This window comes from Sabethes cyaneus, chromosome 1 (genome assembly GCF_943734655.1).
Source record: "Sabethes cyaneus chromosome 1, idSabCyanKW18_F2, whole genome shotgun sequence".
Taxonomy (NCBI): domain Eukaryota; kingdom Metazoa; phylum Arthropoda; class Insecta; order Diptera; family Culicidae; genus Sabethes; species Sabethes cyaneus.
The window spans coordinates 56,043,802-56,069,812 of NC_071353.1; the positions used below are offsets into that span (position 1 = coordinate 56,043,802).

The 26,011-nt window shown below is 40.2% G+C and overlaps 1 protein-coding gene across 1 annotated transcript in view; it reads right to left on the bottom strand.

The window, feature by feature from the left end:
* LOC128745711 (homeotic protein empty spiracles) overlaps positions 1-26,011 on the bottom strand; it is an 87,055-nt gene that overhangs the window by 8,038 nt on the left and 53,006 nt on the right. Inside the window, exon 2 of the mRNA XM_053842791.1 lies at positions 8,837-8,991. Coding sequence (XP_053698766.1) covers positions 8,837-8,991 — 155 coding nt within the window. The remainder of the gene's footprint in view (positions 1-8,836; positions 8,992-26,011) is intronic.

Below are 26,011 nucleotides of genomic sequence, written 5' to 3' on the forward strand. Positions count from 1 at the left end.
ACCACCCCAGCTCTCTGCTGGTAGAAGTAAGTAAGAAGTAAACGGTCAAAATTGATTGAAAAGTCGAATTTATGTCAATTTTTATTTTTTGACCATTCGCAAGCAAACACATTTCTTGGTAAAAATACATAATTTTATCCAACTGCGCTGCTTTGTTGTTTGTAGTAACCAACTAGGAAATCACGTGTAGTTTGACAGATAACTGCTTTTTAGTTGCAGTATTGTACAACTAGCGAATGTCAAATTGAAAGACTGTGCAACTAAAAGACGTGCAATTATCGCAATTGCTGTAATTGGTTGACAGCTTAAAATCTCCTTCTCTTCCAGAAAGCATTGTGTAACGCTAATCCATGTAGTTTAAACAAAAAAAAGTATTTTATTCTAAATTTCTATTGTGAGTGATTGATGTCTACCTCTTCCATTTATTCAAATGTTTTTGAAAATGTTTATTAATTTGGTATAATATTCAATTCGAAAAACTACAAGGTATACAGCCCTAAGGGTTGTACGAAAGGGTGACGTAGGACTATATCAGATCATTAGATCAAAGACTAATGTTAACTGCATTTCTAGTATATGATGTTTATAAGAATCTGTGAGTGCCATTGTTTAAGGGGAGGCCCTACTCTGGAAAGTTGGAAAAATCGAATTTTATTTTTTTGCATTTTCGAGACGCTTATACCTTCAGAAATGTCATGCCAAAAGGATTTTTTGATATCTGATCTCGTAGCAAACTTACGGCAAATAATGTGGAGTCAGCTCAAGGGAAGTCCATTGCTATACGAAACTTTAAACGCGTTTTCCCCGAAACCACGTTTCTTTGGCTGGCGGTACGTGTATCTCAGAATCTAGTAGACCGATTTGGCTGAAATTTTCTTTCCAGAATGTAAAAATGATTTATCTAAATTGTTACGTAGCCGTTTTTTGATATCTCAATTTTTCAATTTTTTATGAGCTCTTAATTGGTGATTTTTGACGTAAAAATACCTTTCTTTTGGAAAAATTGCCGCCATTTTGGTAATTTTTCGAATTTTCAAAAACCGCTACGTAACAATTTAGGTAGTGACCTAAAGCTTCAAAATCATCCTTGAAATCCGTTCTACGATACTTTGATGGTTCCCGGTACGTGCCGCTAACAAGGAACTATTTTCTAGAGGGCATCCACGCGCCCACCAGCATAATAACCACTATTCTGGTATCCAAAAAAATACAAAAAATATCTTCAAATATACCTCAAATAACCAAAATACCCGAACACTTAACTAAAATTCTAACATCTGAAAAAAATTTACGAAAATCTATTATTTTTCGGTCTTGCAGAGTAGGGTCGCCCCTTAAGTGAATGTTTAAAAGAGAGGAGCGAAATATTCAGATTCAATTCTTGACATTTTTCAATAATCTTACTTTAAATCTTTTGTGGCCTTCCAAAGGGCCATTGGTTACAAATAACGTTAAAGCCAAACCACGTTCATTGCAAATATGGCGTGCCATTCGAAAGTGCTTCTCTTTTGACATGAATGGCAACAGGCACGTAAGCTACCCCAGCAGGAGCGAAGAGCAAAATAATATCAAAACTATATCAAACTAAGGTATAATACTATATTTTGTTATTGAATAGATATGGAGATACATTGATAACACATTTTGATATTGAGTAGATATTTAAAACATTGTAAGATGAGTTTAATAATTGATTTTGAATTCATATCTTATTGTATTGTTATTCGATTTCCAATAACACATTTTGATACTATTTTGCTCTTCGCTCCTGCTCGGGTAGCGGCGTCGTTTCACTGTCTTTTGCTCCGAGAAGGTTTTACTAGTTTACTTTCACAGCTTACTGCTTGTTACATAGCAGAAAATATGGCACATACGCAAAAATTATGGTTTATTTGTACGAGAGTCCTTATCTTCTTACCACACTTATCTTCTTACCTCCAAAAACCCCCACATGCCAAATATGGTATCATTTGCTTGATAAGATCTCGAGTTACGAGGAAATTTGTATTTCATTTGTATGGGATCCCCCCTTCTTAAAAAAGGCTAAGGTCCGAATTCATTATAGAAAAAATTCTTGCCTCCAAAACCCTCACATGCCAAACTTGATTCTATTTGCTTAATTAGTTCTCGAGTTTTAAGGAAATTTGTGCTTCATTTGTATGGAAGCCCCCCCCCCTCTTAGAAGGAGAAGAGGGCTCAGTACACCATAGAAAAAATTCTTACCTCCAAAAACCCCCACATGCCAAATTTGGTTCCTTTTGCTTGATTAGTTTTCGAGTTACGAGGAAATTTGAATTTCATTTGTATGGGAGCCCCCCTTCCTAAAGAGGAGAGGGGTCTCAATTCACCATAGAAAAAAAAATTGCCTTCTGAAACGCCCATATGCCAAATTTTGTTCCATTTACTTGATTAGTTCGAGATTTATGAGGAAATTTGCATTTCATTTGAATGGGAGCCCCTCCTCTTAGAAGTGGAAGGGGTCTCAGTACACCATAGAAAAGTGGGTCTCTTACCCCCTCCATAAAATTGCTGATCATTACATCTATCCAACGACATATAAATTGTACAGTTTCGCTCAGTAGTTTAGTAGTTATTAGCATTTGAAATCTTTCATTCAAACGTTACACTTCTATTTTCGTTTTCACAAAGTGCTACCCAGTCTAAGTATAGTAAACAAAGACGTAGTCCTACGTTAGAGGGGTTGTGTATAGTAGCCATGTAGCATGGATCCATGCATGTAATACGATTCTTGACGTATACATGGTACATGCGTTATGTGTAACATTTATCATAGTAGTAGGGGAAGACGGGGTAAGACGGCCCCCCTAAGCGAATAAATTGCTGGCATAAAATGTGTACGAAAATTCACCTTTTCTTGTTCCACACATGGAAAAGCATTCATTTATCTACCATTAAAAATTATTTAAAGAACTAATTAGTCTATTTTTCCGTGATTTTTCATCGATTTTCGAAACGTCTAAAAATTACTCGTTCACAACCAGGCGGGGTAAGAAGGACCATCAAAGGGGTAAGACGGATAATGGCGGAGTAAGCCGGATTGTGGCAGATTTGAAGGTTTCTTTGAGTTGTAAACACAATTTCAATATTATTAACTAAGTAAGAACAAGTTCTTAGGGGGTTTTAGGTACATGCTAAAAGAAGGTATAGTTTAATTTAGAGACCTGCTAAAAGAAGGAATTTTACTACTAGTTCAATTTTGAAAATAGGAGTAGACTTTATTTTACTCCACTGGTTTTTATTTACTCTTTCCTTAGCGTTATTTTGTTGATTTGTCAGCAGGACTTTTACTCTTTGAATACGCTTCACTTTAGGTGAAGGCAAAGAACGCAACACATTAAATGAGCCGTTAAGTGACTTGGGATCATCGAATTTTGATTTCGTTAGATCCAAATTTACATTGATTTTGTTATTCGAATGGCACTTGTTGGCTTCTTTTGACGTGGGAGGCTCTGTGTTAGACAGGATGATCTCAGATTCAGGAATAATTTTTATTACAGGTGTACTCTATTTCGAAAAAGACACTGATGAATTGTATTGTATTGCAATTGTATTGTAATTGTAAACGAAATGCGTATCTGTCAGAATAATAAAAAAGTTAGTCAAATTCAACAGGAAAAATATTGGTTTTTTCATTCAATATTTTTAAAATCTATTAAGACACTAAACAGAATATCTTTAGACAATTATGAGCACTATGACGAATGGCCCTTTTACCCCGTGAAAAATGGCCCGTCTTACCCCTAGTTAACAATTTACATTATTTTGCTTTTATCTCTCAATCCGTACTATTTTATATACCTTTTCCGCCACACACAGAACAAGAATTGCCCAATTAAAGTCAGTGGTAAGAGAAACGACAAAATACATAGCTTTTTTTTGCTGAACAACCTTAAATTTGTTGCTGCTGAAATTATATCGCATGAAGACACTGCGAACGAAAAGTTTTTTTTATTCTAGTTTTGACGTTGGATACGGCCGAGTGCCACAGGTTGTCTCGAAAGTGTTTACATAGTCTAATAAACAAAACATACTGGGGCATTTGTAGAAAATTTAAGGATTTTTTGACGAAATCGATGTGGTCCCTCTTACCCCGCCGGGCCTTCTTACTCCTTGTATACGTTCAGTCCTTAATAACTTTCAGAGTTATTTCTAATGAAACGGCGAACATTTGTTTCCATACAGAATCATATTATAACCGAACACTTCAACTGAAGCGCATTTTTTCAACACATATATCAAATTCGTCTAGGCTTAATCATCTCGCCGTAAAGAATTTGTGATCTGTTGGGACAAGGCACTTTCGTCACTTTTTCTGGTGCACTTCCCAAACAGAGACATCTAATTGGTCTAGGGTTAATCGTCGTAAAGAATCTTCGGCCTATTGGGACGAGGAGATTCTATCACATTTTTTCTAAACACACGCTAAAACTTTGCTTATTTGAATCGACGCGTAGATGATTTTTCGATCGATTATTACAATCTATACCTATAAAAATGGATTTCTGTCTGTCTGTCTGTCTGTTTGTCTGTATGTCCCTATATTCCTTATAGAATCGAAAATTACTGAACCGATCGGAGCGAAAATTTGCATGTAGAGGTTTTTGGTGCAAGAAAAGGTTCTTATGATGGTTAGAGGTCCCTCCCCCCACTAAGAAGGGGGGCTCCCATACAAATCTATACTTATAAAAATGGATTTCTGTTTGTCTGTCCGAATGTTCCTTATAGAATCGAAAACTACTGAACCGATCGGCGGGAAAATTTGCATATAGGGATTTTTGGGGCCAGGGAAGGTTCTTATAATGGTTAGAGACCCCTCCCTCCACTAAGAAGGGGGGCTCCCATACAAATGAAACACAAATTTCTGCATAACTCGAGAACTAATCAAGCAAATGGAACCATATTTGACATGTGGGTGTTTTTGGAAGCATGAATTTTTTCTAAGATGAAACGAGACCCCTCCCCACTTTAGGAGGGGGGGGGCTCCCATACAAATAAAATACAAATTTCCTCATAACTCGAGAAGTGATCAAGCAAATGGAACCAAATTTGGCATGTGGGGGGTTTTGGAGGCAGGAATTTTTTTAATGATGGTTTGAGACTCCTCATCCCTGTGGTAGGGGGATAAGGACTCATACAAATAAAACAGAAATTTTTGCGTAACTCAAAAACTAATCGAACTCGAAAAATTTTAGACTCTTTCATAAAACATTAATCAATAACAAGGCCATCAAAAACTATCAAAAGTAACATTAGATAATTCAACGCGAGACGGCCACAGGCCGCGTTTTTTCTATGGTGAATGATGACCCCTCTCCGTTTTAAGATAGGGGGGGGGGCTCCCATACAAATGGAACACAAATTTCCTCATAACTCGAGAACTAATCAAGCAAATGGAACCATATTTGGCATGTGGGGGTTTTCGGAGGCAAGAACTTTTTCAATGACGAATTAGGAGTCCTTACCTGTTTAAGAGGGGGGGCTCCCATAGAAATGAAATACAAATTTCCTCATAACTCGAGAACTAATCCAGCAAATGCAATCAAATTTGGCAAGCGGGGGATTTTAGAGGCAAGAATTTATTTTGTGATGGTTTGAGACCCCTCACCCCTATGTGGTATCCCACTACCCAAAGAACTCATACAAATAAAACAGATATTTTTGCGTAACTCAAAAACTAATCGAACTCAAGAAATTTTAGACTTTTCCACAAAACATTAGTCAATAACGCTACTACAAATATTTTATTAAGTTTTTGTCCTTGGGCGAGTGTTGGGCAACTGAACGGAAAGTGAATTTTTTAGTCGTTTAAAAATTTTAACGTTTAAAGTTTAAAGTTTAAACGTAAAATCCAAATCTGTTCTTGTTTTTCATATATAAGTTGTTGTTTGCCTTGCAAAAACCTACGCAAAGAAAGAAAAAATGGCAATTTTTGCAAATTCTATTGTTTGAATGTCCATTTCGGTCTGGTGTTAGACGCGTTAACATGAGTGTACGCAGTCATTTTTCGAGTTCTTTAGGCTGTAGAGCCCACAGACAATTGGTTTTATTTAAAAAGATTCGACTTACATCCCACAAATTATTTTTTGCCCACCAACTTTTGAAGCCAATTTCAAAACCTTTAAAATAATTTTCCGGCTTTCGCTCCGCTTCATCACCCACTTTCTGGGTAAGCATTGGGAGGAGTAGTTTTCTACTTTACTGTGAAGAAAAATTGCAAATTTGTATAATAAACTACCCATGCTTGCATAGTTACGTAACTGCCAATGAATCATCTAAGGTTGAATTCCTCAGAAACTTTCAAAATTTGGAATGGTGACAAAGATCATTCGAGATTCATGATTTATGTACAACACAGTTTAATATGTGGCAATACAAAGTTTGTCGAGTCAGCTAGTAATATAGAAAATCAATGTGGAAATCGCAAACCTAGTAGCGTTCAAAACCTGACCAGTTTAGAGATAGACTTTTTGGAATGGCCCCAAATATCTGGTACCTTCCTGAACAACGTAGTCCTATGTCGATAACTAGCAATAATAACAAATCAATTCGTAATAATATGTGATTACAAACGAACGAACATTCCAAGCATTTTAAAACAATCTTACGCAATAATTGATAGGACTGGCTAGTTCCGCAAATTATCAAGAAAAACAATAAAATTTAACCCATAGCTGGTAGTCTTTAACCCACAGTTAATAAAAGTCGCCCTATACAAGCAGGAGATAACAAATAACGAAAGTCATATTTTTCCTCGTCCCGGCGATGACGGTAGCTCGTTATGAATCTCATGAATAAATTCGTTACGAAAATTGATACGCTTTTTATTAACTGTCGACGCTGAACAATCCGAGTGATGATCCCTGTCGCTCGTTTGCCAGGCCCTACCACGAAACACATTTTTTTCTAAGAGGGGGAAAATCGAGATTCGGTAAACATATCACGCAGCTCATAAAGCAACTGTTCTGCGTTGGAAAGAGCGAGAAAGCAAGTGGGATGTACTTCTTTTCTGCTCATGTTCGGCAAAATGGATTTCCCTTGCCGCTGCACTACGTGCTGGTTCTTCGAGCATAATAGGATGTTTTTACGCAAGAGTTTTCATATTTTTCTCATTGGTCCCCGCGTTCAAAGCGTAAACGAGAGCGACTGCGTAATCCTTATTACTTGTGGCAAATATTGTCGAGTATTTGCTCGACAAAGTGCTAACAATTTATTTTCCCCCTACCAACCGGCGCTCGCGACGGTGGGACGAGGGTACGCTTTGATATGTTACTGCTGAGGACAGGAAAACAAACCTGAAGCGCTGAAGTTAGAGCCTTTATGGCGGAGCCATTTATTTTGTCGCATATTTTATATACTTACACCCTGTTCCAGCGCTCGGGACGTGATGAAATGATTCTACCGGGAAATTTCCAACACATTTACTGATACTGTAACAATATCTACTGCTGTCTCAATTTTGTTTATTTGATTTAATTAATTATTATGATTAATTTTACTTCATTTTTTACCAATATGTTTTAGCTACAAGGATTAGTTTCTACTTATGTGCTGCTATAATCTTCTCAGTTTTGTTGAATTGTAGCCTAAAGAAAGAATATTAGTAGGTGCTTATAATGCAACTAACGCGACATGGAATTTATTTCGTGTCTTACCCAACCATTCTAATCTACTTAAAAGGCGAGAGGCTATTAGAAAAATGACTCCACCAATGCGTACTTTTGGAGCACTTTTCTGCACCCATAAAACATCCACCACAAAGACGTTTCGACAATACAAACCATAGGTATTACGGTTGTAATTTAATCTAATTACTATTGGTCCCTTAAGCCCCCGAAAGGCGACAGCAACTGGCGTCAACCTCAGAAAATGGCGAGACGGACCGTCCCGGTCTGTTTTTTCACCCTAGCTGGTATCCATCGAACCCGAAACGATTTGATAATGTCTGGAAAATTACGGTCGTCACCCACAAATTGGGCAGTTCCTATTCAAATTCATATACAAATTATTATTAGACATTCCACCCTTGCAGCAAACTGCTGTCTAATAACAGACATTCAAGCGGGGGAAGCGAGTCCGTTCCAGCTCTCGGGGGACAGCGTGTCTAATCCGATTATACGGTAGATTAAGTGAGTCAACAATATCAGCAAAACAAGCACCCAAACAACCAACCAGGAGGAGGGAAAGTCGAAAATGAAACGATCCGGTCATGGAAGGATGCGGCAGCTAAACAGCATATATATAAATCGCCAATATGGCCTACACAGCAAAAATTAAAAACAAACGTACTGAACTTTTGTTAATTTGTACTTCGTTTTCGTCAAATAAAAATCAAATAAAAAATATTTCCTGTAAAAATTTTTCATATGAATGTGAACAAAAACTGTTTTGACTGTTGAAAATCACCGTTAGATTCACTAAGTAGTTCAAACATAGGTCTTTTCAGAAAAGGCAGTAGATTTACTTAATAGTTTTCAACCGTGTAGCGAGTGGCAGTGCTAACTAGCATGTTCAACTCGATCGGAATAACGATGCGGTATGAAAGGCGAAGGAGAACTAATCGCAACGCTACTTAAGAAAGCATACTGTTGGTGATGTTATCTCCAAACGCTATTCCCAGCTCGGAAGGGTGCCGGATTCGGTTCGTCCAGAACCAAACAAAGCGTGCAGGAGGGAGCCAACTCGAGGGTTCAGCACAAATCAAGATCAGGTGGCAGATTGAACTCGTTCGAACCGCGAAAAATCAATTTACGAAAATTGTCCTTCCTGACGAGTTAGCTAAATTAATTTTTATTGCGATTGCACGATGGGTACATACCTGTGTCTCCGTTAGGCTGAGTACTTGGGCCAGAGTTTTTCGCTCAGCCCCCACTACGTAATGGTTGTTTTCAAAGGCGTGTTCCAACTTCAGAAGCTGTGTGGGTGAGAATGCCGTCCGCACTCGTTTCGGTTTGCGGAATGGGAGCAAATAGCCTGCAGGAAGAGAACGTAAAGTTAGAAAAATAACTTTGATAAGGAGGTTAGAAAGCGATTTCAATCATCTATCCTTTCAATTTCACCCTTCACTTTGACAACATGGATTGACCCCTGCTGTTGGACGAAGCCGACTGAAGTGTTTCAGCATTAAAGCACAGACAAACAGACATAACACTCGTTTTCCATTCATCGCACCGATTAAACCGTCATATCAAAATTGGGCTTAGTTGGGAATGTCTCCGTTTTGGTCAAAGTGGCGCTTTTTGAAAGAACGAAAGAAGGAGAATTCCCCATAAAAAATACTTGCCACTTCGAGGGATACCCATATTGCTATTTGATATTTGGGAATGTCGATCATAGATGGTGCTAGTGTTCAGGCTAAATGTGAGGTACGATAATTTTTGTTGATTTTTCTACCAAGAGTTATGTCTGTTTGTCTGTGATTAAAGTTTAATTTTACTATACTACGTAGGTAACCAATGCAATTCAAATGCAATCCAGTAAGCATTCAAGTCACCTCAAATGCTACTTAAAAACTAGTTTGGCACAATATACGGCTACTTTACTGCTAACCCTCTTATAGTGCTGATGCGGACAATGCTTATTTGCAGCTGATTACTGACAAAAAGACTGGCTGGATAACGCATACCATCAGTACCACGTGTACCGGTTGACATAAAATAGGCCCGCAGTGGTCCTCAGCCTCTTATCCAGCAACTCCTACCCCTATCTCCTCGCGGTATCAGCCAGAATACGAGCACCCTTAGTGGACATCGGGCAATTAGCCCAGGGGAAACTTAGGTCGTATACCGACAGGAAAGTAGGCACTCATGCTTCCGCACTCATGCTATCGCAAAAGCGATAGCCTAAAGCAGTGGTTCCCAACCTTGTTTGATTCGCGAACACCCTGGTGAAGTCCCCTATACTATTCTACAGCGAACTTAATTTTTGGTGAACCCCCATTTGGGAAATGCTGGCCTAGAAAACCTGGCATAAAAGAATGACCAGGGCACTCAATAACTCGCATCATTAACTCATTAAACCAATGGCACTCATTGATAATGGAAATTCTAGCAAAACTGTCGCTGGTTTAATGATGACAAGTACTCACGAGCTACTGAATTATTTTGGCCATTCTCTTATTCCAGATTCTCTGGAACAGCCTTGCCCGCCGTGAGCCCCTGGCTAATCAGAATGAACCAAGGCAAACGAAATATGACAATATTGGAAACTTAGTACTTGGAAGGTCAGGATTTGAATGATGAAGGTCGAGGTTGCAACCATCCAGGAAGTGCGATGGACAAAGACGTGAGAACGCGAATGAGCAGTAGATCCTATTGCGGTCACGACATCTACTAGAGGGTCGGCAATTACACAGAGTATGGAGTCGGATTCGTATTACATGGAACACAAATGAAGCGTGTCATTAGGTGATGGCCTCCCAGTTGGCTTCGAGGTATGACGCTGGCCTACTAAGGCAGTCGTCGTATGTTCGAATGTCGACTGGGATAGGCTGTTAGAGTCAATAGGATCGTAGCAACTGGACCTGCAATTGTCCTGCACTCTAACAGCTGGCTGCCAAGTCTGTCGTTAAAAAAAACAGAAGGTCAAGTTTCGATTACGAAATGTAGCACCTACGCTTTGCTTTGCTTTGCATTAGGTGATGACCCATTAATGTCCATCTAGGCGTGTTAAGGATCAAAGGCAAATTCTTTAACTACAGTCTTATATGTATTTGTATCCCCCGACAAACGACAAACCCGATGATGTGAAAGAGAAGTTCTATAATACACTTTTAAATGATTCTACCCGTAAATAAGTCGGATTTAGCTAAAGCCAGGTTGAAACTACTCAAAATGCCCATAAAGTGTACAAACTCAGATTTTGAGTAGTTTTTCAACCAAAAAATTGGTAGTAGGAACTTGAAAGTGCGTTATTTGTCACAGAGAATAATTCAATTATCGGAAGCAAGTAGCCAAAATTGGTTGAATTTTTTACCCAAAACCTGAGTTTGTACACTTTAAGGGCATTTTGAGTAGTTTCAATCTAGCATTAGCTAATTCCAACCTATTTACGGGTTGAATCATTTAAGCGTGTAGGACATATGAAGAGTGCCTACACTCTTAAATGATTCTACCTGTAAATAGGTCGGATTTAGTTAAAGCTAGGTTGAAACTACTCAAAATGCCCTTAAAGTGTACAAACTCAAACTTTGGGTAAAAATTTCAACCAGTTTTGGCGACTTGCTACCGATAATTGAATTATTCTCTATGACAAATAACGCAATTTTAAGTTCCTACTACCAATTTTTTGGTTGAAAAACTACTCAAAATCTGAGTTTGTACACTTTAAGGGCATTTTGAGTAGTTTACACCTAACTTTACTAAATCAGACCAATTTACAGGTAGAATCATTTAAGAGTGTAGGACATGACATAAAGACAGTGATCGGGAATATAAATACACAGATCGGATGCGAAGAGTTCTTTCGCCCCGTTACTGATAGAGAAAGCATCCATCCCACCACAAACGACAATGGTCTGAGTGTGGTCTGAGGCTAATTACCTTCGCTGCAACCAGAGGAATGGCTATCTGTAGTACTAATTTTGCACGACGGAACATTCCGAAGCTCACTTGGAAGCACCCTAATGGAGAGGTCTGCTCTCAGATCAACCACGTTCTGGTTGATGGCCGACACTTTTCTGATATAACAGACGTACCCTACAAACACAGTTCCCAGTCAGCACCAAATCGTACATCAATAGCCGATCGTAAATAACTCTTAACAAATTCGGAATCGTAACTAAAGCTCAAGTTTATTTTCACTCGTATATATAATGATAATAGCTGACATACATTCGATATTCAGTACAAAATCGTATAGCAGTACTGAGCGGGTCGGTCTTAATCGGATATTGTCGTATATAATAACTTATATCGATGAAATCCGTATGTTTAATCCTCAACACGGATTTCGTCTCCAAAATACCACGGATATGCCAATTTGACGCATCAAATACGATTTATTAGCATGTATATATGTACGTAATGTTGATTTTTACTTTTATATACATGTAAAAATGCTAGCTGGGTTGTTATGACTACTATTTATCTAACAAATTATGGTTATAAATAAGTCGTCTCAAATAGAAGTACCAAAATTATGTTGCTTGGGTGTGGTCCTTCCGGGGATCAATCGTCGACTCGGACCACTATCTCATAGTGAGCAAGATTCGCGCCTGGTTGTCCAACGTATTCAAATTAAGACCAACCAGAAAGATATGACTGAACATCTGGCGGTTGTCAGCGGAAGGAGTTACTGCAGAGTACTCTTGGAAAACTGATAAGCGGATCAGTGAACAAGTTGAAGAGAACCTGAACGAGTAGTGAAAGCACATCCACAATGCGATCAGTATTCGCTATGACGGTGCCGCAGTGGAGACACCTTCATTAGTTTCGAGTTTGCGTGAAGCAGAATAGCGATTTGTTAATAAGTGCAAAAGATAGAAACATGTCGGAAATAATTTTCACGCATTCAGCTACGGGCAGTTTTGTAAGTGTAAAAGAGGTCGTGCGGTGCCGTCATAGCGAATTACAGCGCGAGAAGTGTTGAGTACTGCTACCGCAACCACTTTCAGTGAGTGGTGACAGGCCAGAACAGAGAGAGATACCGAAATGCTAGAGCTGCCCAACGAAGACAAAAAAGAGCGTCGTAACAAACACCAGCCTGGGATCGCCCTGTTGTGAAGGCGGAGAATTGCTTCGAGAGGCACGATACGAGAAGCTTCTCTAAAACAATCGATAGAATCAGGAACCGGGCCGTACCAACCACTGTTATGTGCAAAGACAAGGAGAGGAGCCCTATTACTGAAAGATCGGAGGTGACCAGGGGTTGGAAACAATATTTCGATGTACTGTTAAATGGTGAACAAGATGGAGCTGTTAAAGGAAATACGATAACGTTTGAGGATGATGGACAAGCAGTGAATCCATCAACTTTGGACGAGGCTAAAAGAGAGACTTGAAAAATGGAAAAGTAGCTGGAAAGAACAGCATCCCCGCCGAACTTTTGAAAGGCTGGAACGAACGGCTGTATTGTGCAATCCATCAGATTATACTAAAGGTATGGATTATGATGGAACTACCTACGAACTGGCTGGAAGGTCTCATATGCACTATTTGCAAAAAGGGCCATCGACTCGAATGCAGCAACTATCGAGATACTGTTCTCCTCAATTCTGCATACAAAATTCTCTCCCTTATCCTGTTTCATAGACTAAGGCCGTTGCAGGAAACCTTTGAGAGCGAAGATACCATTGCGGTTTTCTCGGGAACAACGCTCCACGACAGACCAAATTCACCTTTCAACAAATCCTCGATAAATTCCGAAAATTCATCTAGCATACTCAATATTTGTTCATAGATTTCAAGGCGATGTACAATTTAGTTAAACGAAATAAGCTGGGGTAGATTATGCTTAAACATGATTTTCCAACAAAACTGGCTAGCCTGATACGTGCTACCCTTGATGGTTCAACATCAAGCGTTAGAATAGAGGGCGAGCCATCGGACTCGTTTGTAACGCTAGATGATTTAAAGCAAGATGACGAGCTATCGAATTTGCTATTCAACACTAAATCGGTATCATCATAACGAAAGCTCAAATGCTGCTAGGGTTGGCGGATGCCATCGATATCATTGGTGTTAACCGTAGAGCTGTGGGAGAGCCGTAGTAGCCCTTCGGATGTTGGAACTGCGGCGGTGATATAGTGATATGGTGATGCCTTTGCAGTAGACAATGAATTTGTCTACCTTAGTACGTTTGTGACATATGACGAAGATTTGAGCCGTGAAGTAAAAAGGCGGATAGCGACTGCCAACAGGGCCTTCTATGGATTACGTAGAGGTCCCTTAGCCTGTAAATCCGTATGAAACTTTCGCTCTATAAGATGCTAATTCTGCCGGTGGAACTCTACGGCCATGGAAAAGAAAGAAAGCGACCGAAGGGCTCCTTGTATTTTTAAGCGTAAACTGGCGGCACACTAGAAAATGGACTGTGGCGCCGGTGCATGAACCACGAAATTTACCAAGTATGTAAAGATGCGGATATTGTGAAGCGAATAAAACACGGCAAGCTACAGTGGGCTGACCATGCAGCAAAGATGCCGTATGAGAGACCTACGATTACAATATTCAGCAGAGAACCCGACAGAGGCCGTCTACTTCGAGGCAGACCCCGTACCCGTTGGATGAGCGCCTGTTGACGAGGATGCTAGAACAGCGGGTGTTAGGGGTGACTGGAGACTGGCAGCCCAAGGCAGAGAAGCGTGAAGACGACTCCTAAATTCGACCCAGATTCGATAAGCCGAAAAAGTTAAAGTAAGTACTGACCAACGTATTGTAAAAAAAATCCAGAAATGCCAAGTAACGTTTAATGTACTGCTTATATTAATGCTTATTGATTTGCTGAATGCGTGAACACTAGCATGTCCTGGCGTGTTAGCACATACTAGGGCCCGTATCCTATCTTCCAATTAAAATTTGATGACATTATATCATAAATTTCGAATTACATGAATTAGACGTACTAACGAAATTTCTTTTGATAGACTTCAAAGTCAGGCAACTTCTAATATACGTATACGTATACGTAAACGGGCATTTGCGGGGCTAGTGCTGCAAAGATCCTTAGCTTATTGGGTGACAGTAATATATTGCTTTTGTTTTAAAGCCAATATTCTATTTGTCTCATGTCAATAAATCAATCTTAAATAATTTCATCAAACTTTTATTGCAATTTCACCATTTGTTTGGCAAATAGCTGGCAAAATACGTAAATAAAAGTTTGGTGAAATGGAAACTGATTGGCATAGTTGGAATGGTGTGCCATAACGCTGAATGTTTCTTACTCAAATTATTTCGGTTAAAATCCTTATAGATAATTACAAGTTTTAAAGTATTTTACATGATTGCTCATAACTTTAGTCACACGTTCAGTCAAAAAATAATTCGTTAGTGATCTCAGTGATGGTAAAAACTCAAAATCTCAAAATGCACCAGAAATCAAAATCAACTGTGAATCATGTCAACTTGATCCTATGCAGAAAAACTGACGCGAGAGCTTTTTCTTTTCATAGCAAGAAGCACAAAACTCATACATATTTCTTTCCGCTTCACATTGATCACATTTTGCTTTGCTTCAACTGCTACCCGGAGCTATGCACTAGAGATGGTCGGGTTTCATATTTTCCAAGCCCGAACCCGACCCGGGCCCGAAAATTTTTTTGCTGTCAAACCCGGTCCCGACCCCGGACCCGAACCCGAATTTTTATTTTCTGTCAAACCCGAGCCCGACCCGAACCCGAAATTTTATTTTTTTCGCTAAGCCCGAACCCGACCCGAACCCGATTTTTTTTTTCAGCCAAACCAAAACCAGATCCGAACCCGAATTTTTATAATAAATTTTTATATTATGTTAAATTTGATCCCGCCCTGAACTTGAATTTTATATTAATGTTCATAAAACTTACACCTCGATTTAAATCTCGGCAGTTTTCTTTTCGTATTCTCTATAACGTTCGAGCTCTAAAATTCATTTGAAATTTTAGGGTTTCTTCACCCTTCTATTTCTTTTGGAACTGAATTGAAAATTCTAAAACAGTAAAGTATACACTAGAATTGTTTCCTTTACTTTTCGCGAGAATATCTCTTAAGTTTATGAAAAATGTAAAAAGCGAAAAGAAAAATTTACATGAGAAATTATTTTGAAATGTTTGGATCTTGTTTCATTATGTTATACCGGTATTTAATAGCCGAAAGCTAGTCCTTAGTCTAAAGCACTAGCACCTTAGTTTAAAAGTAGGAATCACAAAGGGGATTGATTTTAACACTAAACATACCGACTTCACTCTACGAATATTTTTCGCGAGAAGACCGGAAATTCCGCGATTATCAATAGATTAGCGTTAATATTTTTCTCGATAAAAAAAGAAATAGTAGAGGCCCAATCTTTGTATTATGTTTTAAATATATTTTCTAATAAAAGGAGAATTGTGTTCTAACGCCGTGAAAATGAACCAAAAAAGCAATGGGTCAAATGACCCCTTCACGGGGTGTTTAGTATTAAAGACAGTTAAACATACAACTATTCCGAGGAACAAAACTTAAAATAATACTTTTACAAGAACTGAATGTGGAGATGGTTCGATTTCTCATTACCCAAACCCGAAACCCGGACTTATATTTTTCGCTAAGCCCGAACCCTACCCGAACCCGAATATTTTTTATTGGCCAAACCCGAACCCGACCCGAACCCGACACCTGGTAAAAGTGTCAAGTCCGAACCTGACCCGAACCCGACGGGTTTGAAAACCCGAGACCCGACCATCTCTACACGTATACCTACAAATTCGTTGCTGAACAGCATAGGCATTCTCCTGTGCGAGCGAGTAGCTGCGAGTGAGCGTGAGAGAATGAATCTTTAAATATATCGCAAAGTTAAACTAAAACAGACATTTAAATTCATATTTATCTAATTCTTATTAACCTTTCGTTACTCGCGCCAACTTCGATTTATAGTCATGCTAAAACCTAATACCTAACACTCGAATACTAATGCCTCTTGGTGAAAAACTTATGAAACTTTTTCCAGCGTTTGAAAGATCTTGGTCTGCGGATCAACTTTGCTGAAAACATTAATTTTCTTTATTGTTGGAATTCCGAGATATACCGAGATAAAGTTAACAGGTTCACAGGCGTTGTACAAAATACAACAGCGCGAGTAACGGAGGGTTAAGCTTTTTAACTTCCAGTTACGAAAATGTCGATTCACGCGAAGGAAAAATGTCAATTCCGCCAATATGTTTGCCACCTTAATTCATGAATATGTGCGGCATTTTGCGCTGCTGATGTTTTCTCTAGCGGTAGATTGTCTTTCGCTCTCTGGTTCGTTGTATGAAATGCCAGCTGTGGAAGAATTAAGCAAAATGTTCACAGCTGAAATTCATATCGGAGTTTGGCACTTGTGATCAAGGTTGAAATTTCATTCAGGTTTTTGCTGCTATGCAATTTTCAACACTGAGTGATCTATGAGATTATATTAGCTTCCAAACAAGGCTTTTAGCGCATTAACGAAATATCTTATACTAACTGCCACCGCCTGTTGCGAAGCCCGTGACTCGTATGGCTTAAGTTTCTCATATACGCGTTCTCGCCCTAACGAAGACACCGGCATGAGCATCCTTTTCTGTTTCTTATTTCTCATACACTGCGAGGGCGTAAAATGAAGAAGAAAAGAAAATGTAATGCATAATCCCTCACGAGCTGTTGGCTACACACGAGTGGGTGGCCTCGTTAGCGGGCTGAGCAGAAAAACGCTACGAGGTTCGCGGGTGTGTTGTAGATAGCAGAATATATTCACACAACACCGGGGGTTGTTTGTCATACCCTTGCGTCAGAGGGCATCGTTTGGCAGACAACTCCTCCTTGAGGACATCCTTTGATCACCGAAATCATGACCGACGTATCTTCCAATGATGCTGTGATTTCTCTGCTCGGAAAAGTTTCTTGAATCCAGCTCATAGTAGTGTGGACGATTTCCTTTTGTCAAAGTGTCGTATTAATTGATGCGAGGGACGTGTTTACGAAAGCGCTCACAACATCAAGAAAAGCACAAAGATCCGTCTCTTAATATTTGAGCGACTTCTCAATTAACGCCACTAAGCAGTGCAGCGCGGTTTTCGTAAATTTACCGTATTGGTGTGCATGTTGATTTCCATGCAATGAAGTTTTCTAAAAACTCATTGCGGATATTGTTATCCGTGCTTTTCTCCATCCATCCATTCTTATCAGCATCAGTGTACATGATAGTCATTCCAGGAAGCATAAATGCGCTCACACGTGTGTGGTTGATACAACAATGTTGACAATAGTTGATATTTATACGTTTATTAACAATGAATTTTCAAAAATAAATCGTTTTCATGTTTCACTATATTGTTCAATTTTTAGAAAGAATTCTGGCCTACTGATATAAATTACTTTCGATCGGTTGAGAAATGACCAAGTTATTAGCGCATTTTCCGCGCAGTATTATATTTTTGTATAACAAAAATAGTTTGTGGAGTACTTTAAACTTCAGTAACATTAGTGAAACTAGAACCCACAGGAGCTTAAATAATTGGCGGATCCCAAATTTATGCGTGCACAAACGTCTGGAAGGCAGACACTGCTGAAAAGCACCCAACTCGTCCTTTACAACCGACTTTATCGCTTAAACATGGAACCTAGATCAATTTGATGTCCTGAAAGTGAACCGTTATAGAAAGCTGAGCGAACATTCCTTCCCTTTGCCCGATTACATCCATATACAGGAAGATTTTTTTTTTTGCGAGAGAGTCTTACATGAAAACAGTTGACGAAATATTCAGTTTCAGGAACCAGGAACTAGTAGACAGCATTAATTGCCCTGTATGTTTACCTTTACCTATTCTCCGGTCTACCCTCCTGTTTTACGGTCTATTCGCCTTTCTATTCACCAGTGCATGCACCTCCCTTTTCGCCGGCCCATCTCCATTTAATCCTGCCGGAACGTCTAGGTTAGTTTTTTTTATTAATCCCAATTCAATATATTTAGCTTGAATACTTCTAAGCTGTTCAACGGCGAATGAAACTCAACACGATTAGTTTTAAATAAGTTGTTTTGAAAAATAATATCAAAAACATTAGCGCTTATCTGTGAGCTACTATGGGTCATCCGACAGCCGATCTACATTGTGTAACGTGCATTCACCGTACTGCGGTACAAAATGGCAATTATCAACTAAGTACGCGTTTAGACGTAATAACAGCTGCTCGAAACAAACCAAGAGGTACGTTCGCTTGCACGATAAGTTTAATGCATATCCACGAACCCGATATTAACTATTTCTGCATCGATATAGGACAACTGCAGTTTCAATTGTAAACGAGATCATGACGATCAGACGGAGCCCAGGCCAGTCAGGCCCAGCTTCGAAGCACAGCATTTACGTGACTCGAGATCGGTTCAAGCCTCCAACTATCATCAATGTGTTTCCTTCGGGCTCCAAGAAGCAGCAAGAGGCTATGATTAATATCACATTAGTGCGAAAACCGCTGAGGTAGTAATTCGCAAAAGTGATGCCGATTTTTATGCCACTTGGACGTTTCCCGCACTCACTCGTATTGTTGATCACAATCGAAACGATTTACAAAGTAAAGTGTTCGCAAATTAATTCCCATTCCAAATATTTAGCCTGCAGTGCAATTTGCTATTGCGTTTTTACTGCTCAGTAACGAGAGGAAGATGCGAAAATGACGTGCCGGAGCAGCTGATGCAGATCCCTTTTGCAGGTATTTCATTGTCCGCCATTACTTAATGTGGTTCGTTCGAAACCTAAAATTACCAGCATGGAAACACCAAATTCAAAGCGAGCGAAAAACATCATTAATGGCAGAGTAATTACCCGCCGGCTCGAGTCGGTCAAAACTTCTGCACAATCCAGTCTCGTTAAACACTCTCCCTTACTCGGTAGATATGCTGAAAACATATCGTGAACCGAAGCACATTAACTTAATGTCTTATCGAAGTCAGAAACGTGCATAGGCATATAGCAAAACAGTTTGTTCAACGCATTTTGCCCTTCCCATATCAACGTGATCTTCGTCATCATCAGCGTTGTTATTATCATTACCACCACCATTACTACTACCAGTACCATGTTTTATCCTCATCAGCTTCATCGTCATCATCGTCATCAGCACCATCATCATCATCATTGGCATGATCGTCAGTATTACCGATACGTCCAGAGTGAGTATTTACATGCGCCGGAGAGAACACTACCCGGCTTTTATACTCCTTTTACGAGACCTAATTTGATTGATTCGGATGTATAATGTTCGTTAATCGTGATGTGATGCCTGTGCCTCACACGGAAAGATTGCACCGTAGCTACGTCAGGTCTTAATGATGCGGGTTAACCCTTTCGGAACCGTCGGAGATGTAGAAGAATATTCGGTTCTTCTTTCTGTTTTTTTTTTGTTTTTTGTTAATTTCAACAAGAGCTAGCTTTATCAAATCTTTTAGAATAAAAGAAATAAAATTACTTGTTACTTCATTAGTAGACTTTTTGTGGTACAACAAGATATTATATACTTGTCTACTTACTTTTACCGGCAGAGAGCCGGGGTGGCTCTTGCCGTATCAAGAATTCCTCGTTACTGCTGTGCACGAACCTGGACTACTCGTCGCCAATTCGTTGAGCGTCTCGACACACGCAAGTCGGCTTCAACCTGCACCGCAACACCTTAGGCTCTAATACGGCTATGTCTTCTGCAAGCAAAGTTACTGCCTCCGTGGAGGACTGCCAGCCTGACTGGCGTTTTCCAGTTCCACTTCCAGTTTATCACCGTCAACGATCACTGTCCGTGGGAGGCGAACGTTGTTTTCTCGACGCATTGATTTGTAACTCAATCTGTCCAGGTCATCTGTCCAGGTCCAGGTCATCTGCGAAGACTAGGTGTTGACTACTCTTCCTGAAGATCGTACCTCTCGTTGACCGCTCGCCGGATCACACCTTCAATAAAAATGTTACATAACATAGAGGACAGTCAATCCCCTTGCCGCAACACTCTGCACGATTCAAAAGGAGAATGCCCCCGAAACACGCACGTAGCACATCACTCGCTCCAGGGTAGTTTTGATCAGCTGCGTTTTCCTGAAAACCGTAATCATGCATTATCTGCCATAACGGTCCGCGTCCGACTGTATCGAATGCTAGCCTAAAATTCACGAAAAAATTATGCGTGCGTACGTTTCTGGAAGATTTATCGGAGAGTAAAAATTTGATCCGTAGTAGCACAGACCCCCATAAAGTTCCCCTGATACTGCCCTACGAATTCTCTTGCTCTTGGCGATAAACGATGTAACAAAATTTGAAGGAGCACCTTTTCATATACTAAAGTGTATTACAAAAATCAGAGGGGTTGTGTACAAGACACGACCGCATGGGTAATGTAGGATTACGTTAGTCTCGCTTTCGGGAGTCGCGCAGATATTTCGAAGCCAAGCCATATGTTTGGACATTATCACTCGCTATATTTTCGTAAGGGACGCTATCCACACTGTAACAAAAGCGCGATCGCTTGTAATACTGTACTGGCATTTGCATAGAAAATATAGTCCCATCAACCTATTCTTTTTGAATTATTAGATCTGTGACACGGAATTCGTCGCAAACCATGAGTACGACATTGCGAATTTTAAAATTTTAGGGTCCCATTATGTAAGTCATGCCAATGCCAGTAAAACTACTACCATACCATTTTCCCGAAGGAAAAGATTTACGTTGATAGAAAGGAACACTTTTGAAACTTTCAGACACTGTCAAATACCTTGGAATGTTTCTTGACAGAATACTTAATTAGAACACACATTTAGAACCAGCGGTAAACAAAGCTACAAATGCTCTATGGATATGTAGAAGAACTTTTAGCAAACAGTGGGGATTGCAACCGAAGATGAACCAGTGGATCTATTCGGCTATTGTTAGACCCAGGATTACCAACGCTTCATTGGTCTGGTGACCAAAAACGAAATCTTCGAGATCTTATCAGGAATCAAGTATCAGCATCTGTGGCTCGAGCAGCACGTTCCACAATCGTGAGAAAGATTTGTACCTTGCCCATCGGAAAGGAAAACGGAGAGAGTATGAGGGTATGTGTTTGTGTAGTCCAATTCCTTTACCCGACCATTCCTATTCCCGCTAGTTCATCAGCCCATTCACTTCCGGTTATACTAAGGTGGCCATCAGGAACCCAAACCAGATGGATGGTATTCAGTTCAGTGGTTAGTTCATCCAATTGAATGTGGTAAACGATAACTGTTTTACTAGCAGTTTTATACCGAAGAGGTTCACTCGCCTCTGGAAGGCGGCCAAGTTATTATGCAAAAAACCATTTGTTTAAGGGGACATAAACGATGTTACGAGTTATTATATGCCAACTAGCTCAGAAAGCAATTTTACATACTAATTGTGTATATTATACGAATCAATGACGGCTCCTATAGCCAACTCCTGACGGCCCTACGCTTTTCTTGGCCCTCATTTCACTTTGTCTTAAACTAGCTTACTTGAGTATGGGACATGGTTCCCGCAAACCTTCGCGCCACGCTGTTGATCGACCTTTATGTGGCACCGACTGATGCTCGTTCCACGTGGCTTTCGTGGCACGGTTCGTGTGCTGGATGTGACCTAGCTCTCGCAGACGCACTGGATGATCTCTGGATGATCGCTAGGGACACTTTCTATCCGCTTGCTGTTGTCGATCATGCACGACCTTCCGGGATCGGTACGTTGAATTAAAGATAGGGAAAACGACCCTACGATGTCGTAGGTCAGCTTAACCAGTCGTGCCTTAGTGCTGTGCCACTCACCCTTGAAGGGGTTCGCTTTCGTGCTGCTGCAGAATGTTAAATCTGAACAGGTGTCGTTTCCTGCTGTGATGACAATTGTTCGTTAGATAGGATTCTGCTTGATATTGCCGTTCACTTACAGCGTATATCGTCGCTCTGACCCTGAAGGTGCGTCTTGCACGTGTACGCGTGTATCAACCTCTAGTCGAGCCAAAGTGCACTGCACTGGAGTCGTCGAACTGAGGTCCGCTGATTTAACTGAGCGTCTGTCGTCGTTATGACCCGGAAGATGAGTATTCCGACGTTGGCTTGTACGTGAACACGGGCACCGACTTTCAGCCGAGCGCAATGATGCACTGCACGATGTCCTGACGCTATCAAACGAACGCCGCTGATTCTGCTGGGCTTTTGTTTTTGTTTGTTTTCTTTTTCTTTTTTCTTTGTTTTCTTTTTCTTTTTTCTCTGGCTGTGTCTTGTTTACAAAGCTCAAAAGTTATAAAAGTCTTTGCGAAGCATCTACCAACAAAACAAAAAAAGTTAGCTCGAATACGTTGTGTAGTTTCTGAGAAAAATGTACATAAAGTTTGAAAATCGTGTTTTTACAGGAACGGCGCTTTTTTCTTTCGAGGTTGTTCCACGTCACACTGGAATGCTTATGTGCATGATCGTTTTTTGGCCTCTTCCCGTGGTCGGATCATTACAAAATTAGTATCAAAATAAGCGTAAAAGATTGTAGAATCCAAAGTTAAAATAAAAAAATTATGATTTTTTCAAAAAAAATTTGTCGTTTATGTCCCCTTAAGATGCTTATGTCACACAATTTTTTTTTTCGAATTAATTAATTAATTAATTTAACTAAGTATTCATGTAATGGTTTTCAAAAGTTTGCCTACAATTTGATTTCTGCTAATTAGTTTGCTGTTGAGAAGAATGTTTTATAGGATTTTTAAAGACTGCATAGCTTCTGGCACTCTCGCATCCGCAAGACGCTTCGATCAAGGAGCATACGCCGCACAAAGCTAACGATGTGTAAAGCGCTAATCAGACCGGTAGTTCTATTCTTTAGCTGACGAATTTCTCGCCGGATCTCTTCGGGATCCCGAGCCGGCACGCTGTTGTCGTTTGTAGGCACTTCGAGGTCAACTTCCGTTGCATCTCCTATTGCTACATAGCCGTTAAGGTGCTCATCGAAATACTGCTTCCACCTGTCGACCACCTCGCGCTCGTTTGTGATTAGATCCTTCGTCCCTACACATATCAGGTTTAGGTGCGCAGCCGTAGCTCTCAAAGAGCTTAGTTCACCTTCTAGTAAAACTTGCGCGTGCTATTAGCCCGGAATAGTTGTTCCAGCCCCTCACGATCTCTGTCCTCCTTCTGACGCCTTTTCCTCCTCAGGATCTTGGTCAACTTATTCCACGCTCGTCGATACTTGGCCAAATTCTCTCTCGTGGGTATGCTTAGATAGGGTATGTTTTGTGTAATTCACTATTTTATTTTTATCGGCTGTCAGTCTTAATGATTCAGAACAGATTTTGTACTTTCTCCGACGTTTCGACTATATTTTGTAGGTTTTCTCAAGGATTTCTACGACACATTGGGTGTTTGATTTGTTACAAATTTAGTTAATTTTTAATTTTATACGTACAATACTGTCTGTTCTTTGTCAATTGTCTTTGTTTAGTTAAAGTAATATGTCCTAAGTTATTTTTGTTGCACATCTGTTTTCCTGTCTGTTAAATTAAATTGTCACGATTTGGTTTTTCTTTACACTGTCGGTCTAACGTCCACTTATTGTACCTGGTATTTTATGTTTGAATATCTGGCTATAGTGCTATGGTAAAGGGGTGTTGGTGGATTTAAGAGAAGCTTATAATCCTGAGTATGTATGGTTGAAGCCTTCTACGTCGGTACGCTTGTTGATGGAGTTCCCAGAATTTGAGATATGGCACAGATCCATCCCACACATCGCCGAACTGTCACCCCGCATTGCCAAGATTCTCAGGAGAGAATTTGGCAATATCAAACTGACTGACCGAGTGTATCATACTGACTCTATCCGTTTCGAGGGTTGAAGCATCTAGCTCCACAGAAGAAGAAAGAGCTTCTTCCGGTACGCACGCGTAGTTTTCGGCAACTGAGGGGTTGTTTAACTGTCGAATGTTTGAATGAGAAGGGCCCGATTACCGGTCTATACATTGCTTCCCTGCCGACCTGGACGTTCATATCCCCGATGACGATCTTCATGTCCTGTCGTGAGCAACTTTCGTATGTTTCCTCCAGCTACACATAGAACGCTCCCTTCTCGTCTTCGGGTCTACCTTCGTGTGGACAATGTACGTTTATGATGGTTTAGTTTTGGTTGAAGAAACGGCCTTTGATCCTCAACACGCACATCCTCTCGTTGATCGCTTTCCAGTCCATTACGCGGCCCTACATTTTGCCCAACACTACGAAGTCCGTTCCCAGCTCGTTGGTCGCTCCACCGCTTTGAAAAAATTGGGCTCTGGCGCCACGGATCCTCCACACCTTCTCGCCTGTGCGACAGATCTCCTGCAGTTCCACGATGCCAAACTTTCGGGACTCTAACTGATCGATCAGCTTGTCGCCACCAACGAAATTTAGTGATCTGTAGTTCCAGATACCAAGACTCCATTCCATGTCCTTATTTCGCCGCCTTTTTCTATGCTGAATGTTCCAAGTAACTGAGAGCTACATAGTTGAGAATTTTCACAAACTATGAGAGATAGAAAACGATGTCGGTTATATTGTTATTCAAAGGCGCATTCATCAAAAATATACTTGTGCTACAGTTTTAGCTTGGTGTATTGTTATTCTGCTTTGAAATTTTTGTTAATACGTAAGCCAAAATATTTCGGGGAGGGGCCAAGCCCCCCAGGACCCCTGCTGTACGTGTCTGTATGGCATACAGATGATGGGTATATGGACGTTAGGCATACGGGCACTAGGCATAATGGATGTTAAACATAATAGACGATAGGCATAATGGGCGATAGGCATAATGGACGATATGCATAACGGACGTTTGGTAATCTGCCGTTAGCTTGCAAGCGGTCCTATTACCTCAGTTTAAAAATGCACTGCATATAGGGTGAGTCAGATTTCATACGAATATCCGAAACACAAATGGCCGTATATCGAATGGCCGAAACTCAACTGGACGAAATAACGAATGGTGTAGTAGATCTAATGGCCGAATCAAAATGTCCGAATCACAAATGGCTGAACGTCATCGAAAAATTCGCGGCATTCGACCTACTCTAATGTTGGGCATATACAGTCTTTACTCCCCACCGCTCGTTCGGACTCAACTAAGTGATAACCCCTACTAGCCAGTAAACCTAGGAAAATGCATGCACCTAAATAGAGGTTATTTTTACGTTAGACTAAAGAAAATCGTAAAGGGGGACATTCAAATCCACTTATGCGACTTCAACGTGAAGATAGGCAAAAAATCAGAGGGGTTGTGTACAAGACACGACCGCATATATAGGTGACGCAGGACTACGTAAATCTCTTTGTAGTGATAGTAGCATGTATTCATGCTTGTAATCATTCGATTCTT